This window comes from Sminthopsis crassicaudata, chromosome 6, assembly GCF_048593235.1.
Source record: "Sminthopsis crassicaudata isolate SCR6 chromosome 6, ASM4859323v1, whole genome shotgun sequence".
Lineage (NCBI taxonomy): Eukaryota > Metazoa > Chordata > Mammalia > Dasyuromorphia > Dasyuridae > Sminthopsis > Sminthopsis crassicaudata.
In genome coordinates, this window is record NC_133622.1 from 192,551,931 (window position 1) to 192,577,834 (window position 25,904).

A 25,904-nucleotide genomic window follows, 5' to 3' on the forward strand; every position below is an offset into this window, starting at 1 on the left:
TGAACATAAGATAACTTGGCCCTGATCACACAATAAGAAGTTTCCTAGGCAGGATTTGAATTTGTGACTTACAATTCCAAGTACAGCAATCTACCTGCTATTTCATGTCTTCCAAACTCCAAATTCTACGAACCTGCGGTTAGAGATTTGAGAAAGACAAAATGTTTCCCTTTCAGAGCTCACAGCCCAGTAGGATCATACTTTGACCTCATCATATTGTGTTATCACTGGGCAGGAAGTACTAGAAGACAATAACTCAAGACAGCTGTACTAAGTTATGTTGTAATTAGGTATCTTTAGGCACGTTTGGAAGATGCGCAGTATGGTAAAGAGAACATTTGAGTTAGAGTCAGAATGATTAGGTTTTGGCTTTAGTTCTGCCTTTTATTATTTGTATTGTCTTGAATAAATACCTTTCCTTCTTTGGACATGAGGTTTGTCATCTATAAAATTAGGGTGTTATACTGACTACACAACTTTTAAGTTCCCTTCTTGCTTTGATATTCTGAGATACTATTAGTCTTCAAGTACTTTTTCCTGGATTTGAGTCCTATTAGTCTTTAAATCCTTTTCCTGGGTTTGTTTGAATACTTCTTTTGGATCTCTTGCTTTCTGTTTGGAAAATTGATTATTAGAATAAGGGATAGAGTAACTGTTAAAAACCATCACACAGACAAGGTATTTTGGCTTTGGCAAAAACTTAATGAAATGTTTTTGTCTAATCCTTGGCAGGCAGAAAGTCTCAAGAATTTCCGATTGGTGGAGGTGCTCATGGGCAGTAAGCAAGGTAAGATGGGGACTGGGGCTGAACCCTGAGGGAATGAGCCCTAAAAGGATGGGATAGTCAACAGTTTTTTATTATACTATTATTTATTGTACTATTATATTATCTATTATCATTAATTTTGTTATACTAGGCCCAATAGATTTGGGAAGACTCTTCTTGCTAAGATTTCCTATTCTGTGTTATCATGATTCTCTGGAAAGATGCGGGGAGGAAAGCAACCTCTGTTGCCAATAGTTTGAAGAGAGTACCAAATTGTTTCCTACCTGAGGCTTGTAGATAAGTAGCAGATAAAAACAGAAGGACCTCAGAGCCAGGGGCTGATACTCTCCAAAGCAGCATTCATATTTGGAGCTGAGTGTGTCAACATAAAGGAAAAGTAACCGAACCCTGATTGTGGCAATGTAATGTGGCCTTGGGGAGCCTGGCTATCTGGAGGGGCTTCCCTTATGTGTCTGTTTCCCAGGGTTGTCTCTTGAGGGATCTTACTGACCTGGCCCTGCTGTAAGGTAAGGTACTCAAGGTTTTAGAATCTGAGATACAAACTCTTGGGCATAAAGTCAATTATAGCTATATCTCTTGACGGTCTTTTCTGAGCCCTGAATGGGCCTAGGTCAGAGGTTTAGGAGAAAACCCAGTTATCCTTAAATACCATCCTGAACCATGAAACAACAGCCTCATTTAGGCCAAGGTAGCTATAGGTTAAAAGAACCCCAGGGATCTGCTCCTCCACTTAGTGGCTGTTTGAACTGGTCATATTCTTCCTTTCTCTTTCATCTTGTCATTACTATGATTTCTAGATTTGATATCTCACTTTGCTCCTTATTCACTTGCCTAACACTGGACAACAAACTCTTTCATTGTTGAGTCTTGGTTTTACTATCAACTAAATGGAGCTGATAATTTTTCCTCTGATCCCATTCTGAGATGAGGAAAAACTCAAAATTAAACTAATTAATTAAACTGCTAAACTGTACATAAGGATTCCTAGTGACCATATATTGATTTAGAAAACCCAAATTAACATTATCTCATAATGCTGGGTTATATTTTTGTTTATTTTGTTAAAACATTTCTCAGTTATATTTTAACACGGTTCAGGCTCTTCTCAGGAGTTTTGTGGTCTCAAATTTGACATCTCTGCTGTAAATCACCATATTGGGATCTGCTTTTCCTAACATCACCATTATTATAGGCCCATGTTGTTCCAGTGACTCCAATTCTTCTCAATTCCTTTAGTTCAACAAAACCTTTATTAAGCACCAACTTTACTAGATGCTGAGAGAAATAGAGAGCTAGGATTCACAACAATATAAGATGAATATTTCATCTGGGTCCCCAAGTCTGCCTGATTACCTGACATTCTCTCCCCTTCTTTTTCTGTCCTCTCCTTGATATAACTGTGTATTACTCTGTGTCTACTTTGTACTTGTATACATGTCTAGGAGTATCACTTTGACAGCTGTTGGGAATGAATGTTATATATGTATGTGTGTGTGTGTGTGTGTGTGTGTGTGTGTGTGTGTGTGTGTGTGTGTGTGTGTGTGTGTAGAAATGTGTTGTGTGCAGGAGCAAAAAAAAAAAAAAAATGCATGTTGCAGGCAAGTATGGTAGAATTTTAAGTTCTTCCAAGGCAGAAAATGTTTTGTTTACCAGTTTTGCATGTCTAGCACCTAGGTCAGCACTTTGTGGTAGTATTTATGAATTGAAATGAAAAGATCTTAGCTGTGAGCAGACCCCTCTGTCTTCCCTTCACAGTCTTTGTTCTCAAGCATCCCTCTTTGCACAAACTCATCTTTCATCTTCTAAATCCCCCACACTGGAACTGCTGGATTCTATACATCTCAAATGGTTCACTTTTTAAATTGAGCCTAGACAGCAGCCTTTTTCAGTAGGCGTATTTCCAAATGAAAAATGCAAAAAAAAAAAAAAAAAAAAAAAAAAGAAAGAAAGAAAAGAAATAGTTGATTGTTTTAAGCAGAAGTCTATTTTGTCTCCAAAGTTGATGATCCTTCAACTCCTCTTAATGTCTTTTTAATCCTTTTAGTTCAACGAATGACACTGACTGATGAGGAATTAATTCTCAACAGACTTAGAGACATCCGAAAGGTAATTAATTGGTGATTCATGAACTTTCTGTTGTATTCCTTGGGGGATGGAGAATTGTACTGATTAGACTTTGAGCACAGGTCCAAAGAAAAACTGGGGGCTGTGGAAGAGTTTTTAGTTGTTTTCTCACTAAAAACAATCTTCTGGGCCCAGGAGGATCTTAACCTTTGAAATTTCTAAAGGGACTTCTTGCTAACCATGTTCCCTAGGAAAAATTACTTTGTCAGCAAGTACTTGCTGAGCACCACTTTATGCAGGTTACTCCTTCTCTCTTTCATACTATGGGATTTGATTTTGTTTTATTTTTAATAGTATTTTCCTTCCAATTACATATAATAGAGAGCTAGGGGAAAATAGACCAAAATTTAATTGGAAACTAAATAATCTGATTCTAAAGAATGAGTGGGTAAAACAACAAATCATAGACACAACTGATAATTTCATCCAAAATTTATGGGATAAAGCCAAAGCAGTTCTTAGGGGGAGTTTTATATCTTTAGATGCATAAAATGGAGAAAAAGATCAGTGATTTGGGCATGCAACTAAAAAAGCTAGAAAAAGAACAAATTTAAAACCCCTATTAAATACCAAATTTGAAATTCTGAAAATAAAAAGGGAGATTAATAAAATTGAAAGTAAAAAAACCTATTGATCTAATAAAACTAAGAGTTGGTTTATGAAAAAACCAACAAAATAGGTAAACCTTTAGTTAATTTGATTAGAAAAAGGAAAGAAGAAAATCAAATTGTTAGTATCAAAAATGAAAAGCGTGAGACAAATTTTTAACATTCCTCTTTTATAAAATTTTGAGTTCTAAATTTTCTCCCTCCCAACTTTCCTTCCTCTAAAACAGCAAGCAATTTTATATAGGTTATATATGTGCAATCATGTAAAACATATTTCCATATTAGTCATGTTGTAAAAAAAAGAAAGTTTCCCCCCAAAATTATACTTTACCAAAAGTGAAAAAAAAATGCTGTAGAATTTTAAAGGGAAAGGAAAGGAAAATTTATCAAAAGTGGTTTTTTCCCTTGTTAACCCATAAAATTCACACACACACACCCCTTATATATACAAATGTATCTCATGTATATTCACACACATCTGTGTGAATATATGCAATATATGTGCACCTGTGTCTATATGCATATTGTGTACGTAATAATAATGTGTAGGAGTAGTACAATAGAGAAAAGCCCTGGTCTAGTAATCAGGAGACCTGCTTTGGGTGCTAGTGTTTACCCTAGCTTCCTGTTTGACCTTAGGCAATTGATTTTGCTTCTCAGAGATTTCCTTTTCTTAGTAGAAAAACTCAGATTATGCCCTAGGCTGCCCTTTTTCTCTGAGATCCCATGAGTCTATGGTGCTCTGATCTCTTGTGCCTTGTTCAAAATACATCAGACAGTGGGGACGGTTATGTACGCTTCATAGAACACAAGATTTCAGAGATGGAGGAAACTTCAAAGGCCATCTGATCCAGCTGCTAACTAAATCATTAATCTGTTCTGAAAGTGCTAATCTAGCCAGTGCTTGAACATCTCCAGTGATAAGAGGCTTACTACCTGTCCATTCCACTTTTAGGAAGGTCTCAGTGTAGGGAAATTTTTCCACATATAGAGCTTAAATCTTTTTCTTGAGATTGCTATCCCTGGCTCCTATTTTGACCTTTTGGTGCCAGAGAGAACACGTTTTCTTTTCTACGATATTGGAAGACAGCTGTTATGTTGCCCTTGAGCCTTCCCTGCTCCAGGCCAAACGTATAGTTTTTTCACCAGATGCTTGAATGACCTGTTACTTGGTCCTTGTGTTATTCAGGCTGTCCTCCTCTGACTCTGTCAAAAACCTTCCTACAATGTGCCCAGAACTGTTTATAGTGTTGTAGATATGGTCTAAGTCAGGGAATCAGCCGGGACTCTCCTCTCTTTCCTTCTAGCCCCTCTTCCTCAATGAATGCAATCTGAGATTGAGATATTTTGACTGCCATGTCACACTGTTCATTGCAGTTAAGTTTTAGAGGCTACTAAATCCCCCCAGATCTTTTTTTTTTTTTTTTTTTTTTTCTTCCCACAAACTATTTTCTAGACGTCCTGCTCCATTCTGTACTTAGGTAGCTGATTTTCTGAGTCCAAGTGTATAACTTTCCAGTATAATGAAAAGTGTCCTGGATTTGGGGACAAGAGGATCATGGCATGGAGCAGATCCTGTGACCTTTTTGAGCCTCAATTTCCACTTCTGCAAAATAGAGAGGAACTCAGTGAACCCTCTGAAGTTTTTTTCTCAGCTTCTATCCAGGAATTCTCTTTTATGTTTGTAAAATTCTGAGATTTTGCTCACCATTCTGGCCTGCTTTCAAGGCATTAGGGATCCAGGTTATTTGGGGACACTCTATTTCCTCTAACTATGGCAAGCCTTTTGTCCTCTCTGTTCATTTTTTTTTTCTCTCTTTCTCATTTTCTCTCTTCTCAATGTGAGTGCCTCTTCTGTCTCTCTGCTTAGTTCTCACCTAGAATCAGAGGCTGTCGGAGCCAAGAGGCACCTTAGTGATTATTTAGTTCAAATCTCTCCTTATAGGAGTGAGAAAATTGAAACCTAATGGCAGGAAGTATTTTTCCAGAAGTCATGGAGAAAATTAGTGGAAGAATTAAATTAGAATTCAGAATTCAGATCTCTTGAGCACTAGGTCAGGTGTCCCCTTCCCCCCACCCGGCATTGAGTAGTTCTTTGGTCATACTGATTGCCAACCCAAACTGGTGATTTTCTGTGTTCATGATAATCCTGTCACTATCCCCAAGCACGTTGGGTTCACTGCCACCTTTCCTTATTTCCAGACTTCTGTACGTCAAATGAACCAAACAAGATTTTATGTGGTAGAAAATGGGGATGCTACTACACAAGTGAGCCTGTTTGTTGGAGGCCTGCCCCCCCAGCTCTCTGCTGAGGAATACACTAATATTCTAAAGGAGGATTTGGCTATCAAAAGTGAGTAAAAGAAAAAAAATCTCCCAAACCATCTGTCTCTTAAAAGAAATTGTCTTTGCCTGTTCCCTTGTCATTTTGGTTTCCTTTGCTTGACCATTTAAGCTGCTTTTCTCCTGTTCTCCTCTCTCTCTCTCTCTCTCTCTCTCTCTCTCTCTCTCTCTCTCTCTCTCTCTCTCTCTCTCTCTCTCTCTCTCTCTGAATTTTATTTTTTTTATAATAATTTTTTTATTTTTCAAAAGTTGCAAAGATAGTTTTCAACATTTGCTCTTTTTTTGGGGTGGTAATAAGGGTGTTTTTATCTTTTTATTTTTTGTTTTATTTTATTTTTTATTATAGCTTTTTATATCCAAAACATATGAATGGGGAATATTTCAACATTGAAACATTGATCCTTGTAAAACTTTTTGTTCCAACTTTTCCCCTCCTTCCCCCCACCCTCTCCCCTAGATGGCAAGTAAGTCCCATACATTCAACATTTACTCTTTCAAAACCTTGTGTTCCCTAATTTTCTCCCTCCCTACCTTCCCCTTCTCCTAGACAGTAAGTAATCCAATAAAAGTTTAAATGTGCAATTTTCCTAAATTTATTATCACAATTATCATGCTACACAAGAAAAATCAGATCAAAAAGGGAAAAAAGAGAGAAAAAAAAAATTGAAAATGCAATGTTGTGATCCACACTAAGTCCCCACAGTCCTTTCTCTGGGTGCAGATGGCTCTCTCCATCACAAGCCTATTGGAACTGGCCTGAATCACATCATTGTTGAAAAGAGCCATGTCCATCAGGATTGATTATCACATAATCTTCTTGTTGCTGTGTACAGTGCTCTTGGTCCTACTCATTTCACTCAGCATCAGTTCATGTGAGTCTTTCCAGGCCTCTTTGAAACCATCCTGCTGGTCATTTCTTACAGAACAATAACATTCCATAACATTCATGTACCATAACTTATTCAGCCATTTTCAGCTGATGGGCATCCACTCAAGAAACTTCCAGTTTCTTGCCACTACAAAAAGGGCTGCCACAAACAGTTTTGCACATGTGGAAACTTTTCCCTCTTTAAAGATCTCTTTGGGGTACAGACCCAGTAGAGACATTGCTGGATGCAGAGTTTTATAGGCCTTTGGGCATAATTTCAAATTGCTCTCCAGAATGGTTGGATCAGTTCACCACTCCACCAACAATGTATTAGAGTCCCAGTTTTCCCACATTCCCTCCATTATTTTCTCTGAATTTTATTGCTGCGATTTCATCCTGCCCCCCTCTGTCTCTCTCTGTATCTCTGAATTTTATTGCTGCTCTTTCCAATCTTTCTCTTGAGGAAGAACCTGCCCTGAGAAGGTGGGGAGCATCCAGACTCCTGGATCAGGGACACTGAAGGAACAGTGCTCAGATTCTGCTCTTAGAGACTGTCATAGTCTTGGGGAGATGAAGTAAAAGCCCATCATAATCTAGTTTCAGCTACATTTCCAACCTTGTCAGACATTAATCTCCTATATTTTGGAGTCTAGCCAAACCAATTTTCTTGGCTTTTTCATATGGTCACCTCTGTTTTCTAGCCTTTGTACTGCTAATTCCCACCATACTCAATACACCTGCAAATCTCTCATTTCCTTCAAAATTTGACTCTTTTTTCTACATGAAGCCCTTCCTGATTGCCTCAGCTACTCAAGCCCTCATTCCCTAAACTATCTTTCATTACTTTGTATTTATTCTTTATAGGACTATATGTATAAATGTTGCTTCTTCTAGTTGAAGGTAAACTCTTTGAGAATAGTGACTATTTCATTTTTAATCTCTGTATCCCCAATGCCCAGTTTATTGTCTGCCACATAGTGCTTAATAACGTGCTTAGTAAGTGCTTAACAAATGCATGTTAATTAATTGATTGCTCTGGGGGAGCTCAAAGTCTTGGGGTGGCAGAAAAGGAGTAGATTAAAGGTCCGCCTTTAGTGAGCCCACGGGCTGCAGGAGACAAGATTAAGCATGGAAGAGAGACTGTTACGTGATAGTATATACCAACTTTTAAAACTGAGTATAATTTATGTACAAACTGCATGCACAGACTAAGGACTGTCAGTAGTCTGGAAGGGAAGTCTCTGTTGTCTGTCATAATTAGGGAAGACTTCCTGCAAGGTGGACCTTGAAGAATTGGAATAACCTTTAGGCATTCTTACCTTTTTGTGGGTGGGCAATGGTTTAGAAAATAGATTGTGTGGAAAAATATCGGAGTTTAGTAAATGGCAAAAGTAAATAGAGTGAACAGCATGATGTGGCAGCCAAAAAATACTTAATCTTAGGCTGCTTTAATAGAGGAAGAGTGGCTAGAATGAGGGAGGAGAGCATACCAGCTGTTCGCCTCCTACCTTGGTCAGACTATGTCTAATGTCCCGGGCCCATTTTAGGAAGATATTTTTGTATTATTAACTAATTTTCTTGATTCACATTTCATGAACTTTGTTCTGGTATTCTCATACTGTGTGAGCTTGGTCGATTCAACAAATGTTTATTAAACACTTACTAAAAAACTGATATGAAGTCTCTACCATCAAAGAGCCTACAGTCTAGTTAGGAAGGTAAGATACCAGTAAGATTCCTTCGTTTCCTTGATGCCTGGTGATCAAGTCAAGCTTCTCTTGGTACATTTGTACAATGAAAAGCTGAACTAGATGGTCTTGAAGAGCCCTTCCAGCTCTGGAGCCCATTTCTTCTTCATAGCTCCCATTAGTCAAGTTGCAGATGGGTCCATTTCAATGGGTAGAAAATGAGGGGAAAGATCGACTAAAGACATGGTTTGAATTTGTGGGACTTCAGTCTCAGAGCTTTGGGAAAGCAGCATGGATACTGAAAGTGGAAAAATTGACTTTTGTTTCCTATTTTTACAGCAAATTTAGTGACAGTAACTCATGTTTACGCAAATCAAGGTAAGCAGATTATTTATGTGTGTGTGTAAATACACACACACATATGTTACATAGCTTCTATTTATCACGTCTATTGTATTGTTATTGTTTGTCTTTTGTTCTTAAAGAAGACCAATAACATCAGAAGGGAAATAGATGTCTTTGACTTGCAAGTGAATTGGATTTAAGTGAGGCAGGACTGTGCAAAGTCTTCAGCCTTACATTGTATATATTTATAAGGCATAAGATAAAGAGCCTTGAATTTGAGAACCAGAAGGCTCAAGTTAACATTTAATCTCTCATATGACAGTCCTATAACTTCAGAAAGCCCCTTAGCCTCTGAGTCTCAATTTTCTCAACTGTAAAATGGAGATTGCACTTTTACTCCCCAACTCACTGTTTTGTTGTGAGAGTCAAGGGACATAATATGTAACTGTGCAAACCACAGAGTACTCTATAAATGTCAGCTAGTCTTCTCTAATGTGGCTTTGCTAATTAAGGTGAAATGTAATGAATTATTCTTCTCAGCTCCACCTTGAATAATTTATAAATCTTTTCTGGCTGGATCTATCTCCTACAGGAACAGCATGGATTCAAAATGGTAGTAAAAATTATTTGGGATGTTAAATGTATTCACTTTCAGATTCACTTCTGAAGCGTTTCTTATAAAGTAGGAATAAAAAATGGAAATGGAAATGCATGATCCAAAGGATATTGTTCTAAGCCCACATGTTTTTCTGCCTGTTAAATAAATGTCCATATCTTCTATCCACAATTCCATGTAGTGCAGCAAAATGGAAAGAATATAGACTGGAAGTCAGGAGATAGAGGTTTTTACTCCACCTCTGTTTTTAACTTTCTCTGTGAGATCAAGCAAGCAACATGTTTGTTCTCAGTCTCAGTTCCTTTTTCTGAAAATGGAAGTATCTAAATCCGGTCCTGTTGACACTCTGGGAATGTTGTAAGGATCATAGGAGAGAATGGAAAAGATGGATTACTCCATAAGAGCTGAGCAATATTATGAAGACAAAGAGGAAGAGAGAGAAATTAGCGCTTTGCAGAGGAACAGAGCATCAGATCTAGAGTATAACCTTTTGAGTTCTTAAGCCTAGTTCTCCGATTTACTAGCTGTATGATCCTGACTGAGTCATTTCCATTCTCTGGGCCTAAGTTTCTTCATTTATGTAAGGGAGAGAGGGACAAAGAAAGGAAGGAAGGAAGAAGGAAAGGATGAAAGAAAAGGAAGGAGGAAGGAATGAAGGGAGGGAGAAAGGAAGAAAAAGAGAAAGAAAAGGAAGGAAGGAACAGAAGAACAGGAAGGGAAAGAGAAAGGAAAGAAGGATTTATTAAGCCAACAATGGGTTATTCCCACTTCACAGTTGTGGAAACTGAATCTTTCTTTGCCCAGAGTTGTACAGCTAGTAAGTTCGTGAGATCAATTTTCAACTGAGGTCTTCTTGACTCCAAGCCTGGTCCACTGTTATGGACCCCGTTAGCAGACTAATGAATCCTGTGGTACCCTTTGCAGAGTAATGCTTTTAAATTAATTAAAAATAATACATGGGATTAAAAAATAAACCAATCACAGTGAAATAATAATTATAACAAAGGATTTTTTAAAAAACCAAACAAGTTCAAAGACCCCATTTGGATACCCCAGAAAAAGTCCCTTCTGGTTCCAACATAATGTAATATGGAGCTTCTTTGAAACTCAGAAATGAAAGGGAACCATAAAGGTTTCTAATTCAATATGTCTCTATGTGAGCATCTCCTTTGCAGTATTTGTAACAAGTGACCATCCAGCTGCTGCTCAAATTTCTACTAATAGGGAACTTGCTACCTCCCTGTGGGAATTTATTCATTCCACTTTGATTATTAAGAAATTTTTCCTTATAATAAAGTTTTCCCAAAGCCAGTGAAGTTTTAAGCTTTAATAGCCTAAATATTATTGTACATTAAAATTTATTTCTATCATTTAGATATTACATATATATTTTAAACTCTTAATAGCCTAAATATTGTTGTAATTTATTTTATCATATAAATATTTATATATTTTGAGCATTAATAGCTTACATATTAATGTTAATTTATATTTTCTTAATATGTAATTTCTCTTAAGCTATTTTATATCTTGAATATCTTAGTGCAGTTTAACATTTTAATAACTAAAACAAATATATATTAATGTTACATATTAATATTATGTTTATAATGTATATTAATGTGGTGAACATAATAATATATAAATAAAATAAAAGATATAATATTTAATTACTTTTAAGTCTTGAAAGCTTAAAACTGTATCAAGACTTTGAGGATACCCTATTTTGAGCCAGTACCTGTCTTTCTATAATTTTTCTCCATTCATTACTTCTATGTTTACCTTCTGGGACCAAACAGAAAAAATCTAATTCCATTTCTATATGATAAACTGACCTTCAGATACTTTAAGATAGCTCTTATTTAGCTGAGAAGATTGTCTGAGTGATCATAGCAATAGAGATCAGAACTAATGTTAGTGAAGTTAAGTTGTTGGCCATCCAGACTCCAGAGTCACTAAATTTTGCATATGCTTCTTTTGGGGAGATGCTTCTCTTATGGAAAATATGATATACCTGTGGGACTGTTGTAAACACCTGATGCTCAGAAAGAATTTATAGGCTCAATTTAGAGCCAGTAGGGCCTTGGACCTGGATTAAGGACTTTCATCTGGGTCCCTGGAGGATATATTCACATTGATGAGATTATGGACCCATTGAGATGTCTGTATCATAGGGAACCCAGAGCTCTTTAGCCCATTCCCAGTGTTACTGAGACCATAAGGAACAGTCATATTCAAGTCCCAAGTAGGTAGCTGAGTAAGATCTTGAGCCCAGGTTCAAATTGATTCCAGATTCGCTTAAATGGTTGAGTCTGTATGTGGTATTTTCCTTCCACTGGCAGGTGTGTATATATTGTGTGTAGAAAGGCTCCAGTATAAGACTTCCCTCTTTTCCCTAGTTAGTTTTTGGGTTTTTGCTGATTTTATTTGAGTTACTAATTAGACATAAAAGCAAATTGTTTTTATTTCAGGGGCCGTTGTACTTGACATCTCCTGTTTTTCGGAGGCGGAGAGAATATATATGCTCATTAAGGATACAGTGGTCCAGGACAAGCAGCTGACTGGAATTGTGATTCCTGAAGTGATGGTAAGGTACCTGCTCCTCCTAGAACCGAGAGCTTGTGATTTCCTCCAGATGACATAGGGAGGAAGCAGCAGAGCTAGAATTTGAACTCCCATCCTCAGATTCTAAAGCAGTGATTTTTTCTGCTTAACCCCACCATTCTCCTCTTCCCTGTGGAAGTGGTTAGATATGAGGTAGAAAGGAGGAGGTCAGCAAGAGGACAGGAGAGGCTGAATTCTCACTGTTTTTGAAAACAATGAGCAGATCAAAATTCAGAAATTCAAGTCATTAGTTAATTGTAATCCAAGTTAATTTGATTATAAATTTGAATAACTAATTATAAATTTAAGCAAACATAAAATGGATGTTAAAAGAACCTTGAGAATTGTGAAGTGCTGTGCAAATGGGAGGTAGGATTATTGATGGAAAAATTCTACACAATGATTTTTTAAAATAGTATTTTATTTTTCCAAATACTTGCAAAAGATAGTTTTCAACATTCACCTTTGCAAAATTTTATGTTCCAAATTTTTCTCCCATATTTGTCATTCTTGCACAAAAAAAAAAAATCAGATCAAATGGGGGAAACATAAGAAAGAAAGAAAAAAACCAAGCTAACAAATAAAAACAACAGCAAAAAAAGGTGAAAATAGCATTCTTTGATTCATATTCAGTCTCCATAGTTCTGTCTCTGGACGCAGATGGCTCTCTCTATCACAAGTCTATTGGAATTGTCTTGGATCATCTTATTGTTGAAAAGAGCCAAGTCTATCACAGTTGATTATCACATAATTTTATTGTTGCTGTGTACAATGTTCTCTTGGTTCTCTGCACAGTGATTAGCCATATCATGGTACCATAGGACTGGGTTCATTTGGGTTGATTAATTTGTATTTACTGTTTCCTAGTGCACACTGTGGGGAAGAAAGGGATGGGGAAGGCATTATTCCTTCTAGAAATCATAGAATGCCATAGCTGGCAAAGGAACCTTCGACACCAAGTCTTTTTTTTTTTTTTTTTATGTTCTGATTCTTTTATTCTTCCCAACTTCCAAAACTTTATTATTTATTCTATACACTGAATTGTTTCTGCCTATCTTTTTTTTATATATATTTTTTAATAATATTATCCCTTGTATTCATTTTTCCAAATTATCCCCTCCCTCCCTCCACTCCCTCCCCCCGATGGCAGGCAGTCCCATACATTTTACATGTGTTACAATATAACCTAGATACAATACATGTGTGTAAATACCATTTTCTTGTTGCACAATAAGCATTAGATTCCGAAGGTACATGCAACCTGGGCAGACAGATATTAGTGCTAACAATTTACATTCACTTCACAGTGTTTCTTCTCTGGGTGCAGCTACCTCTGTCCATCATTGATCAACTGGAAGTGAGTTGGATCTTCTTTATGTTGAAGATTTCCACTTCCATCAGAATACATCCTCATACAGCATTGAAGTGTACAGCGATCTCCTGGTTCTATTCATTTCACTCAGCATCAGTTGATTTAAGTCTCTCCAGGCCTCTCTGTATTCCTCCTGCTGGTCATTTCTTACAGAGCAATAATATTCCATAACCTTCATATACCATAATTTACCCAACCATTCTCCAATGGATGGACATCCATTCATCTTCCAGTTTCTAGCTACAACAAAAAGAGCTGCCACAAACATTTTGGCACATACAGGTCCCTTTCCGCTCTTTAGTATTTCTTTGGGATATAAGCCCAGTAGTAGTACTGCTGGGTCAAAGGGTATGCACATTTTGATAACTTTTTGGGCATAGTTCCAGATTGCTCTCCAGAATGGTTGGATTCTTTCACAACTCCACCAACAATGCATCAGTGTCCCAGTTTTCCCACATCCCCTCCAACATTCATCATTATTTGTTCCTGTCATCTTAGCCAATCTGACAGGTGTGTAATGATATCTCAGAGTTGTCTTAATTTGCATTTCTCTGATCAGTAGTGATTTGGAACACTCTTTCATATGAGTGGAAATAGTTTCAATTTCTTCATCTGAGAATTCAACACCAAGTCTTAATGCATAGTCTACTTAGAAATTTATGTTGACTCTTTATTGCCTAGAACCTAAAATAAAAACTCCTTTTGTCTGGCATTTAAGGCTCTTGACAGTCTGGTATCAAACTCCCTTTCTAGGTTCATTTTATATTCCTCTCTTTTGTGAACTTTACAATCCAACCAAACCAGGCCCCACATGGCCATTTTCCAGTTTTGTGCATTGATCTCCCATCCCCAGAATGCTGACTTCAGCTCTGTCTTTCAGAAAGCTTCTCTTCTTCCAAGGCTCAGCTCAGGTGCTGAACCCCTGAGAATTCTTTCCCAATTTCTCCATTCCTTTCTGAAGGTATTCTCTCCCCAGCTCGGATTTTCCTAGAGCTATGTGCCTGGATCTCTCTTTTGTTCCCCAACACTACCAGTCACCGAAAATCGGGCATGTGCTGTCTCTCCCCGCTTCCTAGACGAAGAGAAACTCCTTTAGGGCAGGAACTGAATCTTTGTATCTCCTGCACTTAGCCCATAGCAGATACTTCTTATTTATTTTGAATCCTTTCTCATGTTATAGAGACATGTAACAAACTGAGACCTAGAGAAATAGCTTCAAAGTTACATAGCAAGTTGGAGATGGGATCCAGCTCTCCTGACTCCAGGTCTGGGACTCTTTCTGGTACATCCTGTTGTATCCCTAATTATCCTATCTTCTTTCTGAGATTGTAATTCTTAGGAAAAGTTAATTCCTCATCCACCATGTATGTGTGTTTATATCAGGGGTTCTCAAACTACGGCCCCCCGGGGCCTGCCTGGTTATGGAAAATGGGCTGAGGGGCAGAGACAATGTGAGCTTTTGTTTTTACTAGAGTCCGGCCCTCCCACAGGCTGAGGGACAGTGAACTGGCCCCTATTTAAAAAGTTTGAGGACCACTGTTTTATATGCTTACCAAAAATCTGGTGCAAGAAGTACTAACTGTGAATTAAGAGACCGTGGGCTGAGTGAGACAAGGAAGGCTTTGAGAGGAGCTGAGATCTTTTGCTAAGTCTTGCCGGAGAGGAAAAAGAAAGGGAGGAAGAGTATGATTGGGGCTCAAGGATATAAATGAACCTGTCATGTTGGTGGGACAGGGGGCTACAGAGACTTAACAAGAACGTGACTTGGAGTTAAGAGATCTTCTCAGTCCCCCGTTAGATCATTGCCTCTGAGACGGATGTCTGTTTTGTAGTGAATTGCTCTGTTTCCCCTTTTTTTGAAGGCACCAGAACACCTTGTAACTGGCCAACAGGTGGCGCTTCTCAGCCAACAAAATTGAGCTTGCCTTCAGCCTTCTCAGAAAGTGGGGGGAAATTGCACTGATCCACCAAGCTAAATAGCCTAGAGAACAGCTTTATAAGAATATCTGCAGCTAGGAATGTTCAATAAACTCCCAATAGACAAGATCCAAGAAAGAATCCAGCAAGAAAAATAATGTCTATAGACACGTACAAAACAAGTAAGATGAACTAGAGATCTTAATGTAAGGAAGGAAATTTGACATCACGAATGTCCAAGGGATGGCCTTTCCGGTTGGAACCACGGGCAAAAGAGAATTTGAGTAGAGGAAGCCAGCACTGACCTGCGTGCGCATGGAAATCCAGGAACTAGAGCAGGAAGCGTGAGGGCAAGTGAGTGAAAGTCAGGGACACTAGAAATAGAAGTGGTGTTGTCATCACACGTTAGAGTAAACCACAGAGCACCTGCCCAGAATGAGGAAACCATTGAATTCAGGAGAGAGATGATAGGCTTCACAGAGAAGTGTGTGTTAGCTACTACTGATAGAGGATTTCGGGTCTCCAGTCATTTGCTGAAGCTTTCTCTGCTCAAAGCAAACAGCTAATAATTTCTTAGTTTGTCATAATAATTTTAACCTTCTGGCCTCAGACACTTAACACTTCCTGGCTGTGTGACCTGGGCAAGTCACTTAAGCCCAATTGCCTCAGCAAAATAATAATAATAATAATAATAATAATAATAATAATAATTTTAACTTTCAAAGGGAAGAGGAACCAGTGAGGAAAACTACTATTCTGACCCAGAATTTTCACCAACAAGGGGAGTTGAAATGATGGTAGCCATGGGGAAAATGACCATTCCTTCTTTGTACTTGTGATTAAAAAAAAAAAAAAGCAAATTTGGGCATGGTCTGACATGAACGCTGAATTTTTGGAGAGCAGATATCCAAGGGTCCAGAGAAAGAATACATTCCATGGCTTAAAATTCTTTAAGGGAACTCAGCTCAGAAGAAAATAAGTGGAGGCACAAAATTCTATTGAAGGGAATTGTCTTAAGAGATCAATATGGATGCATAGGAAACTCACTGATCCACTTGGGTTATAAAAAATGTGTACAGAAAATAGAATCAAGGACAGGCAATGTTTCTGAATGTGATAAAGAACTTCATATTAAATATCTGAACTACTAATCTCAAAATGAACTGAAATTGGCAAGAAAAATTAAGAACAAAAAGGATTGATTTTATCTTTTAAGTTTTATTGTGGGAGAAAAAAAGGATCAAAGCAAGGAAGAATTATTCATTGCTCAGAATGGATGGAATAATATTGTATAATGAAAAGAAAGCAGAGCTGCTAAACTCTATATTTTGTTTCTGTTTTCTCTGCTAAGAAGGTGATTTTTTAATTAGAAAGATAGGACAAAAATCAATGGGAAATTTGTAAGTGAATCCCTGTCTTTCTGATCAACCAGTAAATAAGCATCTATTAAGTACTTATTATAAACCAGACCCTAAGTGGCATAGAGGCAAAAGGGATATCAGGCTCAGAAAAACTACATCCCAGAGCATCAAAAGAAGTGATAGGTGTGATTGACAAGCTTTTTTGATAGATGAGAGAGAAGGGAGTTTAAAAAAAAAAAAAGGAAAAGAATCAGCAAACTAGAGACAAGGGAGTTTGACTTTAATTCCTGACAAAATTCTAAAATTTAAAAAAATTATTAGTAGATCCCTAAAAAAAAAAAAGGGAAGTAGTGATTCAAGAGCCAACATGATGTCATTATGAAGATAATTCTTTTCCTTTTTTGACAAGGTTGCTAAAGGGGAATTCCATAACTTAGTTGACTTGGATTTTAGCCATCCATCTGATTAAATGTCGTCTGCTGTCATTTTGAAAAAGATGGAGACATATAAGCAGTTCAGTGCTATTGGATGGATTTGGAACTGCTTAAATGTCTGGACTTTAAGAATTATGGCTCATTATCATTTAGGAAATCTTTAGTAGAGTGCTCCTAGATTTGTTTAATGATCTTTTGGTGTTAAACATGTCTATTAATATGGCTAAGGGCACAGGTAATATACTTAATAATTCTGCAAATGACACAAAGCTGGAAGGAAGAGCTAATATGCTGAGTGGCAATCAGGATCTAAAACAATTTCTACCAATTGGCACATTGACTTGAATCCAATGAAACAAAATGTATAGGGATCATTATAAAGATGGATTCCCCTGGATTCAAAACACCAGATTTTTTATAAGTCCAAGATTGAGGAGACGTGACTGGACCGAAGTTCAAAGGAAAAAGATCTAGGGCCTTTAATGGACTGTGAATACACTATGGATCTGCTGAATGGCAGACTAACAACAGATGCCATCTCAAGCTACATCAGAGAAGTGTGGGTATCTTGGAGAGGCCATTGTCCCATTGTATTCTGCCCTGCTTTGTCATTACTGGGAGAGTTGTGTTCAAGGCTAAGAAATACAGTGACATTTCTATAGACTTATTTAAAAGGAGAATGACCTTCATTGTTGAGATTGTGCCATATCAGGCTTGGTTGAAGCCTTGAGATTTAACATGGAGAGGAGAGAAGATTTGTTGGGAAAGAGGAGGTAAAGGGATAAGTTGTTTCAAGAATTTCTTTGCTCTCTGTGGAAACAGAGGGCAGAGCTAGAAAGAGTGGGTGCGGGTGGCAAAGAGGCAGGTTTAGATTGGATGTAAGGAGGTGCTTCTTGATGATGTTGTTTAAAAGGTGAATGGGCTTCCCTGGGAAGTAGCTGGTTCCCCTGCCCCAAAGGTCTTCAAGCAAAGGCTGGGCAGATTTTAGGAGTTTTTAACTGCTGAGATTCTAAGATTATCTTGTCACAGTGATGAGGTATAACCAAATGAGGAGGTCTAGATAAGGGATACCTAAATAAAATTAGGATTAATCGAGGTCTAGTGGCAGGTTTGGGATACAGGGAGTCAAATAGAGCTCCCCTGCAATCCTTTTGGATTCGGCGCAAGGATACAGAGTTAAATGAGGCCTAGTAGTGGCGCAGGAGTCCTCTGTAAATGAATTTACAGGCCTGAAATCCTAGATTGATAAAAAAAGGTTTATTGTAGGGTTTGGAAGTAAGGTTAAAGTCTGGTTAGTAAAAGGTATTAGATAGAGGAAGAAATACACCAAAAGTGGCAGACAGAGAGTCTGTGATGCAACGCATGGTGCGTGCATGTTTCAACTCTCTGCCAAGAGATGATTCCAGCTTGGCTCTTTTATTTGCTTAAAGGGGCCTATGGGTGGAGTTCCAGGTTGATTCCTTGAGGCCAGAACCCGCCAGGTGGGGGTTGGGAAACCTGAGCAGATCATTAGAATGGGGGCGGGGCACAGCCCAAATTATCTCAGATCCAGATCTCTCTCCTTGGAATACAAAAGGGTGGTTTTTGACCATATCTTGTAAATCAAAGGTCAAGTCCCAAAGCAGTTTGGGGATCAGAAAAGGAATCTTAAAGGGGCTACCCCCTGTCAAATTCCCCTCAAGCAATTAAATCTTAAATTCTTTTAAGAAAAAAATGGGGGGCAGTGTCTCTTATTTGAGGCAGGGTTGAAGATTTTCTCTAAGGATCTTCAGAGTAGCGGGGTCCCCTCTTCAACAGCTCTGAGACTTAACACATTGAGGACAGGAGCAAACGAGGAAGGCTTCAAGGGAGAGGTGGAAATTGAGCTAGACCATGAAAGTGAGGCAAGATATTCAGAATGGAAATAAAAAGTTATCATTATTAGCCACAATGTTAACAATATCAACAATAATAGCTCCCACTTGTGTAGGGTTTACTATTCTCACAACAGAAATGTGAGGTGGCCCAGGCAGAAAAATCCAGGTTCAAATCCTATCTTAGACACTTGCTAAAGCCTGGGCAAATCGTTTAACCTCATCTGCCCCAGTTTCTTCAATGGAGATAATAATAGCCTCTACCTCAAAGATTTGTAATGAGGATGGAATTAGATAATATTTGTAAAGAGCTTTGCACATCTCAAAGTGTTATTTAAAGGCTAGCTCTCATAATCAGTTTGCAAAGTCCAAAGTCTGGCAGCTGATACTTGCACTCACGCCTTCTAAAGAAATTCAATTTTATTCTTATGCTATTGCATCTTGATTCCAGATGGGAGGAACAGTGTGAATGAAAGTATGGAGCAGGATTGAGTGTAGTCTCTACAAGAATAGGGAAGTGGCCAGGGAATTTCCCCACAAACAGTGGTCCTCATTGTACTTGTTTCTCACCCCTAGCTGGGGCTAAGAAGGAGAGAAGCCGGATAAGACTTTAGAAACTGAGGCAGCTCCTGGGGGTGATTCAAAGGAACTCCTGAGAGCCTGTCTTCCTCAGGTGATGCTTTTTTCTGATTACTCCAAGCATTTTTAATATTTGTATATCTCAGGACACTTTTCTAATTCATTATCTCAGATAAATCAAGTCATTTGGCATCTGTTAAAGCACTTATGAGTGAAGCACTCTGAGGATACAAAGAAAAGTAAAAAAGAATCCCTGTATGTGCAGTCTGAATAGCACTGAGAGGAGGAAGGTCAGGCATGTATATTATTCCTATTTTGCAAAAGAGAAAACTTAGCTGCAGAGACCTCAAGCAGTATTTGAGGCAGTGAGAGGTTGGGTTAGTGGACTCTTGACATTGAAGATCATTTGAAGGTACTGGGAGATTTAACAAGAGGGAGACTTGCAGGAGAGGGTCTATGGACATTCTCTCTATTTAAAAAGTTGTCACATGACTTAAAATGGCTTATATTTCTACACTGATTTGGAAGAAAGAACTAGCCCCCGTGGGTGGACATTACAGGGAAACAGGTTTTGATCCAACATATAAAAATCATTACAATGCTTTCACACCTATTTTATGGATTAATTTACCCAAAGAGAAATTTCAGAACATAGAATCTGCTTCTAATCAGCCTTCAAGCACTCCTCAGAGAGGGTTTTTCCAGAAGTCATTACAAAGATTTCTGTTTGGTATCAATTCTAAGTGCTGCCTTTAGAAATCCCCATTCCTGTCCAATTTCCTTCCCTTAAGTCACATGTTGACCCATTTCCATGACATTTTATGTTGTATAAATCACTTTTTGTGAAGTAGGTAGTGAAGGTATATTTATCCCCATTTTACAGGTGGGAAAACTGAAACTCAATGAGGGGATGTAACTCACCCAAGAATTGGAACCTAGGTTTCTTTACTTCCCATTCCAAGACAATACATTGCTTCTCACAATGAACTTTAGTCCTTTAAATTATACCACTTTAAGCAGCAACAAGAAATCAAATGTGCCAATGTTTTGTCTTTTTTTGTTTTTTGTTTGTTTGTTTTCCTGTCAGCTGCTTTTCCAAGTTTAAAAAGGTAAGTTGTAACTACCTGGCCATTCCCCGACCATGTAGTTATGAGCTTGTTCCACAGTGTGTTTAGTTTAGAATAGCCCTGTGTTTGAGAACTTCCTCTCCTTCCTGCCCCATGCAGCTTGCCATGTAAGATAGAAGATGCCAAAATTCTCTGGTGGTGTTCTCTTTTTGACTCTGGTCAAGCCCACTTCATCCAGTTCCAGGTACCTCCAGGTATAGTTTTGTGTCCCAGGGAGAACCAGTGGTCCACCTTTGGCATTAAGGGAACACTAAGGAGTGGAAACTTTGAAGGCTCCTTGACTTAAACCAGGCTGTGCAAATGAATAACGTCCTCATTATGTGTCATCAGGAAATCATTTCTCAGTTTGCTTCCATCCTATGGTCTTAGTATTTTAGAACTTAAGATATAATAGGACTTTGGCAATCATCTAATTTTATTTCCTTTTATAGAGGAGAAAACTGAGACCCAGAGGTAACAAGTAATGACCAGCGTTACATAGGTCATAGAAGAGCTGAGGACTGATCTGATTTTACCTTCAGTGGCCTTTTCACTGAGCAGCACTATTCTAGATCAGGAAAATAAAAGTATTTTAAAATAATAGGCTATGTGATTAGTAATCGTGGGTGTGGGGGTAGGTGTGTGGATGCATGTGTGCTGAAGAATAGGCTGGCTGCCTGAATTTAATTAATTATGCTTCATGTTAATCATACCACTCCAGGATCTCTCCTCCCAACCAATATGTTGTGAGTACATTTTCTGCAGTACTCTGGGAGAGGGATCCAGGCAGTTTTACCACCTTCTGACTCCCCCTTCAGTCGCCCCAGAAGAGTGTGAGGGGAACATCTCAGCCAAACCCAGGAAGTGCTGGTGAGCCTTGCTTCTGCTCTTGCAGTGTTCTGGGCTTCTCAGTATTTATTACAGATGATCCTAAGAACCTTGGCTGCACCTCATGATTGCTTTTACACAGCTACACTGCCTACTCCTTGAACTTCAATTGTCTGGCCTTTCCACAGCTTCTGCCAGGATGAGCTTGCTGAACTGCTTCTGCTGCTGCAGGTAAAGGCATTCTCTGCAAAGCTCTGGTAAAGACAGATTCCCGATGCCTGAGAAATGCCTTCTTCTGCCAGTTTCTTCTTCCTTCCCTGCTTTTCTGACTGTTCTTTCCTACAACGTTGAAGCTTCTCATTTACTTTCTTCCCGTAACTTCCTAGATGAAAAGAAAAAAACAAAACAGATTTGGGGGGATTCTACTTTCCAAAAAGAACATGTGATCACAATTAGGTTTGTGGTTACAGCCCTAACTTCTAAATTAACTACCGGTATTCTAAATTTCAGCTCCTTCTTAATTATCACATATTGAACTTACTTCTAGTGAAAATGAATCATAGCAGTTTTGATATTGTTGCTATAAACAAAACAAAACAAAAAACCCCAAAGGATGTGTCAGCCAAAGGGAAAGATGGCTCACAGGGTAACCTAAGAAAGGCAAATAAAAGAGTTGGTTGAGTTGTTTTCATTGTGTGTCCAAAGGCAGTAAAAAACATTTTATAGAATCTTCAGTAGTGCCTGTTACAGCATTTGCCAAAAAAAAAACATTGAACATAACAGCAATTTATATATCACCTCTGTTGTAGATTATGAAGGGTAGAGGAATTCTATGAAGAACTTAAATATAAAAGTAGAAAATAATTAAATGTGGATGATCTTAAGTATCTTAAGTACTGCAATGTGAAAGGTAGATATAGAAGTATAGGAAAGTATAGGAGAAAATGGCAAAAAGTATATTGGAAAACATGGTTTGAGAATAGCAAATAAAAGAGACCAAATTTTTATACTAGTACTTCTGTGTCTGTGTCTGCACACCCACACATATATCATAATGTAGATACATAAAATATGTTTTATTCATATAATATGTATATATCTATTAAATTAGGTGTTGTATAGACATAAATATGTTATATATTTGTATATACTGTGTATATGTTAGGTATTGTAGAGCTATAGATAAAGACATATATTTTATATTTATAGACACACACACACACATATATGTATGTGTGTAGGAGGAATGAGGGTAGGAATTTGGCCTCTTTTATTCATTAGTCAAACCATGACTACTTTTTGCCATCTTCTCCTATACTCATCTTTGTATTTAAGTACTTTGATACAAAGTAGAATTTGATAAAAATAGATATTAATTAATGTTGTTTAGTCATATCCAACTTTTCATGATCTTATTTTGGAGTTTTCTTCGCAAAGATATTGGAGTGGTTTATCATTTCCTTTTCCATCTCATTTTACAAATGAGAAACTAAGGTAAATAGAGTTAAGTGGATTATCAGAATGTAAGATACGAAGTAATATTGCAAAAAAAAAAAAATTAAATTGACTATCCTAAGAGGTGATACTGATTTTATAGCCATTTCCAGATCAGCAGTCAGTAATCTAACTGTAAAAGTAAAAGTCATTCCCAAATTAGAAGAAAGAAAATATGGCAAACAGTTGAAGTGATTCTAGTCTGACACTTAACTACAACAACAACAAAAAACAAAAAATGGGGGGAGGGGGGAAATGGTCATACACTGTCACCATTTTCTTAAGTATTTTAACCAATGTTATTCTAACCAACTCAATAAGAGAAAAGGATTCTTAAAATTTACTCTACCAGAGAGTTCTAGGTCTCTTTGCCATCTGGACAGATATGGTAGCCAGGTCAGAGCCAATACAGAATATAAACTAGTTTTTAATAGGGTAGCTAAGTGGTACAGTGGATGGAGCACCAGGCCTAAAATTGGGAAGTCTTCTTTTCCTTAATTGAAATTTGGCCCCAGACACTTAACTAGTTGTGTAATCCTGGGCAAGCCACTTAACTCTGTTTTCCTGTTTCCTCATCTTTAAAATGAGCTAGATAAGGAAATGGCAAACCATTCTAGCATCTCTGCCAGGAAAACCCAAAAGGGGTCCCAAAGCGTTGGACATGACTGGAAAAAAAAAACCAAAACCAAAAATCTTTTTTTGTAAAACTTTTTGAGAAATATGGGGGAGGCTTATGCATAGTAGCACTTTAAAAAGGAGTAACAAAGAAAGCAAGTTTATAGAAAGCTTGGTAAGAAACCTAATTAAATCATATATTAAAAGCATTTATGGATCAACCTGGAAGAAAAAATAGGCAAAAATGGTTGCCCATAGAGCTGGTCCCTCCGAACATCTTAGACAGATGCTACAAACATACAAATAAATAAAGGGTTTTGTTTTGTTTTGTTTTTTAAATAGTTTTTATTTACCAGACATATGAATAGGTAATTTTACATTGACAATTGCCAAAGCTTTTGTTCTAATTTTTCCTCTCCTTCCCCCCCACCCCAATGGCAGGTTGACCAATACATGTTACATATGTTAAAGTATAAATTAAACACAATATATGTATATATTTCCAAACAGTTATTTTGCTGTACAAAAAGAATTGGACTTTGAAATAGTGTACAATTAGTCTGTGAAGGAAATCCAAAATGCAGGCGGACAAAAATAGAGGGATTGGGAATTCCATGTAGTGGTTCATAGTCATCTCCCAGAGTTCTTTCACTGGATGTGGCTGGTTCAGTTCATTACTGCTCTATTGCAACTGATTTGGTTCATCTCATGTTGAAAATGGCCACATCACGGAAGTGGAAATCTTCAACATAAAGAAGATCCAACTCACTTCCAGTTGATCAATGATGGACAGAAACAACTACACCCAGGGAAGGAACACTGGGAAGTGAATGTAAATTGTTAGCACTACTGTCTATCTACCCAGGTTACTTATACCTTCGGAATCCAATACTTAACGTGCAACAAGAAAATTGGATTTACACACACATATATTGTATCTAAGTTATACTGTAACACATTTAATGTGTATGGGATTGCCCGTCATCTGGGGGAGGGAGGGGAAAATCTGGAAAAATGAATATAAGGGATAATGTTATAAAAAATTACTCATGCATATATACTGTCAAAAATGTATAATTATAGAATTAATAAAATAAAAAAAAAAAGAAAATGGCCACATCCATCAGAATTGATCATCATATAATATTATTGTTGAAATGTATAATGATCTCCTAGTTCTACTCATTTCACTCAGCATCAGTTCATGTAAGTCTCTCTAGGCCTTTCTGAAATCATCCTGCTGGTCGTTTCTTACAAAACAATAATATTCCATAACATTCATATCCCACAATTTATTCAGCCATTCTCCAAATGAATAAAGGTTTTAAAAATGAAATGTTCTTTCAAGGAACCTGCAGTCTACTGAGGATGAAAATTTACAATGCATATACATTTAAGTTAATACAAGATCATTTTGAGGAAGGATTTAGAAATTATCTGAGGAATAGAGTAGGAGAGGGTAACTAGGAAAAGGTGATACCTGAATATAAAGTAGTACCTGATATGAACTTTGAAGTAATGGATGCTCTTAATAGTGACTCTGAATGATAAATCAAAAGTTGAATTCCCACGAATCTGAATATAGACAGCATTTCCCTTCCCTCATAAAATTAACTTATAAAAATCTGAATACAACCTAAAAATCAATGTGATTTTTTTCAGTGTATGCTAACATAGGTTTTATTCTTTTCAAAAATATCTCATTTTAGAAATATAGCTCTTCTTTTTTTTCTTCCCTTATTTCTCTTTTCTTCTTTCATTCTCACCTTCCTTCCCTTCCTCCTTCTCTCCTTCCCTCCCTTCTTCCCTCCTTCCTTCTTTCCTTCCTTCCTTCCTTCCTCCATCCCTCACTCCTTTCCTTCCTTCCTTTATTCTTTCTTTCCCCAATGTGACATGCTCTGTACCCAAAAAAGTTTAAAATCAAATTATTTTGGGCATTTTGAGCTATAATAAAAAATTTAGTCATGCAGAGCTCATTGTTCTTTGGAGATACCATATTAATGAAGTATTCTGGTACATGGATCAGTGTCATTCTGGAGTGGAGACTTATAGTACAGGGCCCTAAGGGCCTCTCTTTTTGCTGTTCACTGATTTAATCAGCTTGGATGAAGCCATAGATGGATGATATACTTGCTGTGGTAACCATATTAATAGATGACATAAATCTATGACGGTTTACAGAAAATCAGTATCAAAAAATATCCAGATAGTCTAGAATGATGGGCTGAACAAAGAAGATTAAATTTATCTTTTTTTATAATAATAGCTTTTTGTTTTTCCAAATACACACAGAGATTATTTTCAACATTCACCCCTACAAAACCTTGTATGCCAAATTTTTCTCCCTTCCTCTCCACTTCCC

At 37.5% G+C, this 25,904-nt stretch overlaps 1 protein-coding gene across 1 annotated transcript in view; it reads left to right on the forward strand.

The window, feature by feature from the left end:
• DGKQ (diacylglycerol kinase theta) overlaps positions 1–25,904 on the forward strand; it is a 103,764-nt gene that overhangs the window by 59,080 nt on the left and 18,780 nt on the right. The window contains exons 11-15 of the mRNA XM_074273413.1: positions 733–787; positions 2,832–2,893; positions 5,722–5,872; positions 8,758–8,796; positions 11,851–11,966. Of these exons, the coding sequence (XP_074129514.1) occupies positions 733–787; positions 2,832–2,893; positions 5,722–5,872; positions 8,758–8,796; positions 11,851–11,966 (423 nt within the window). The remainder of the gene's footprint in view (positions 1–732; positions 788–2,831; positions 2,894–5,721; positions 5,873–8,757; positions 8,797–11,850; positions 11,967–25,904) is intronic.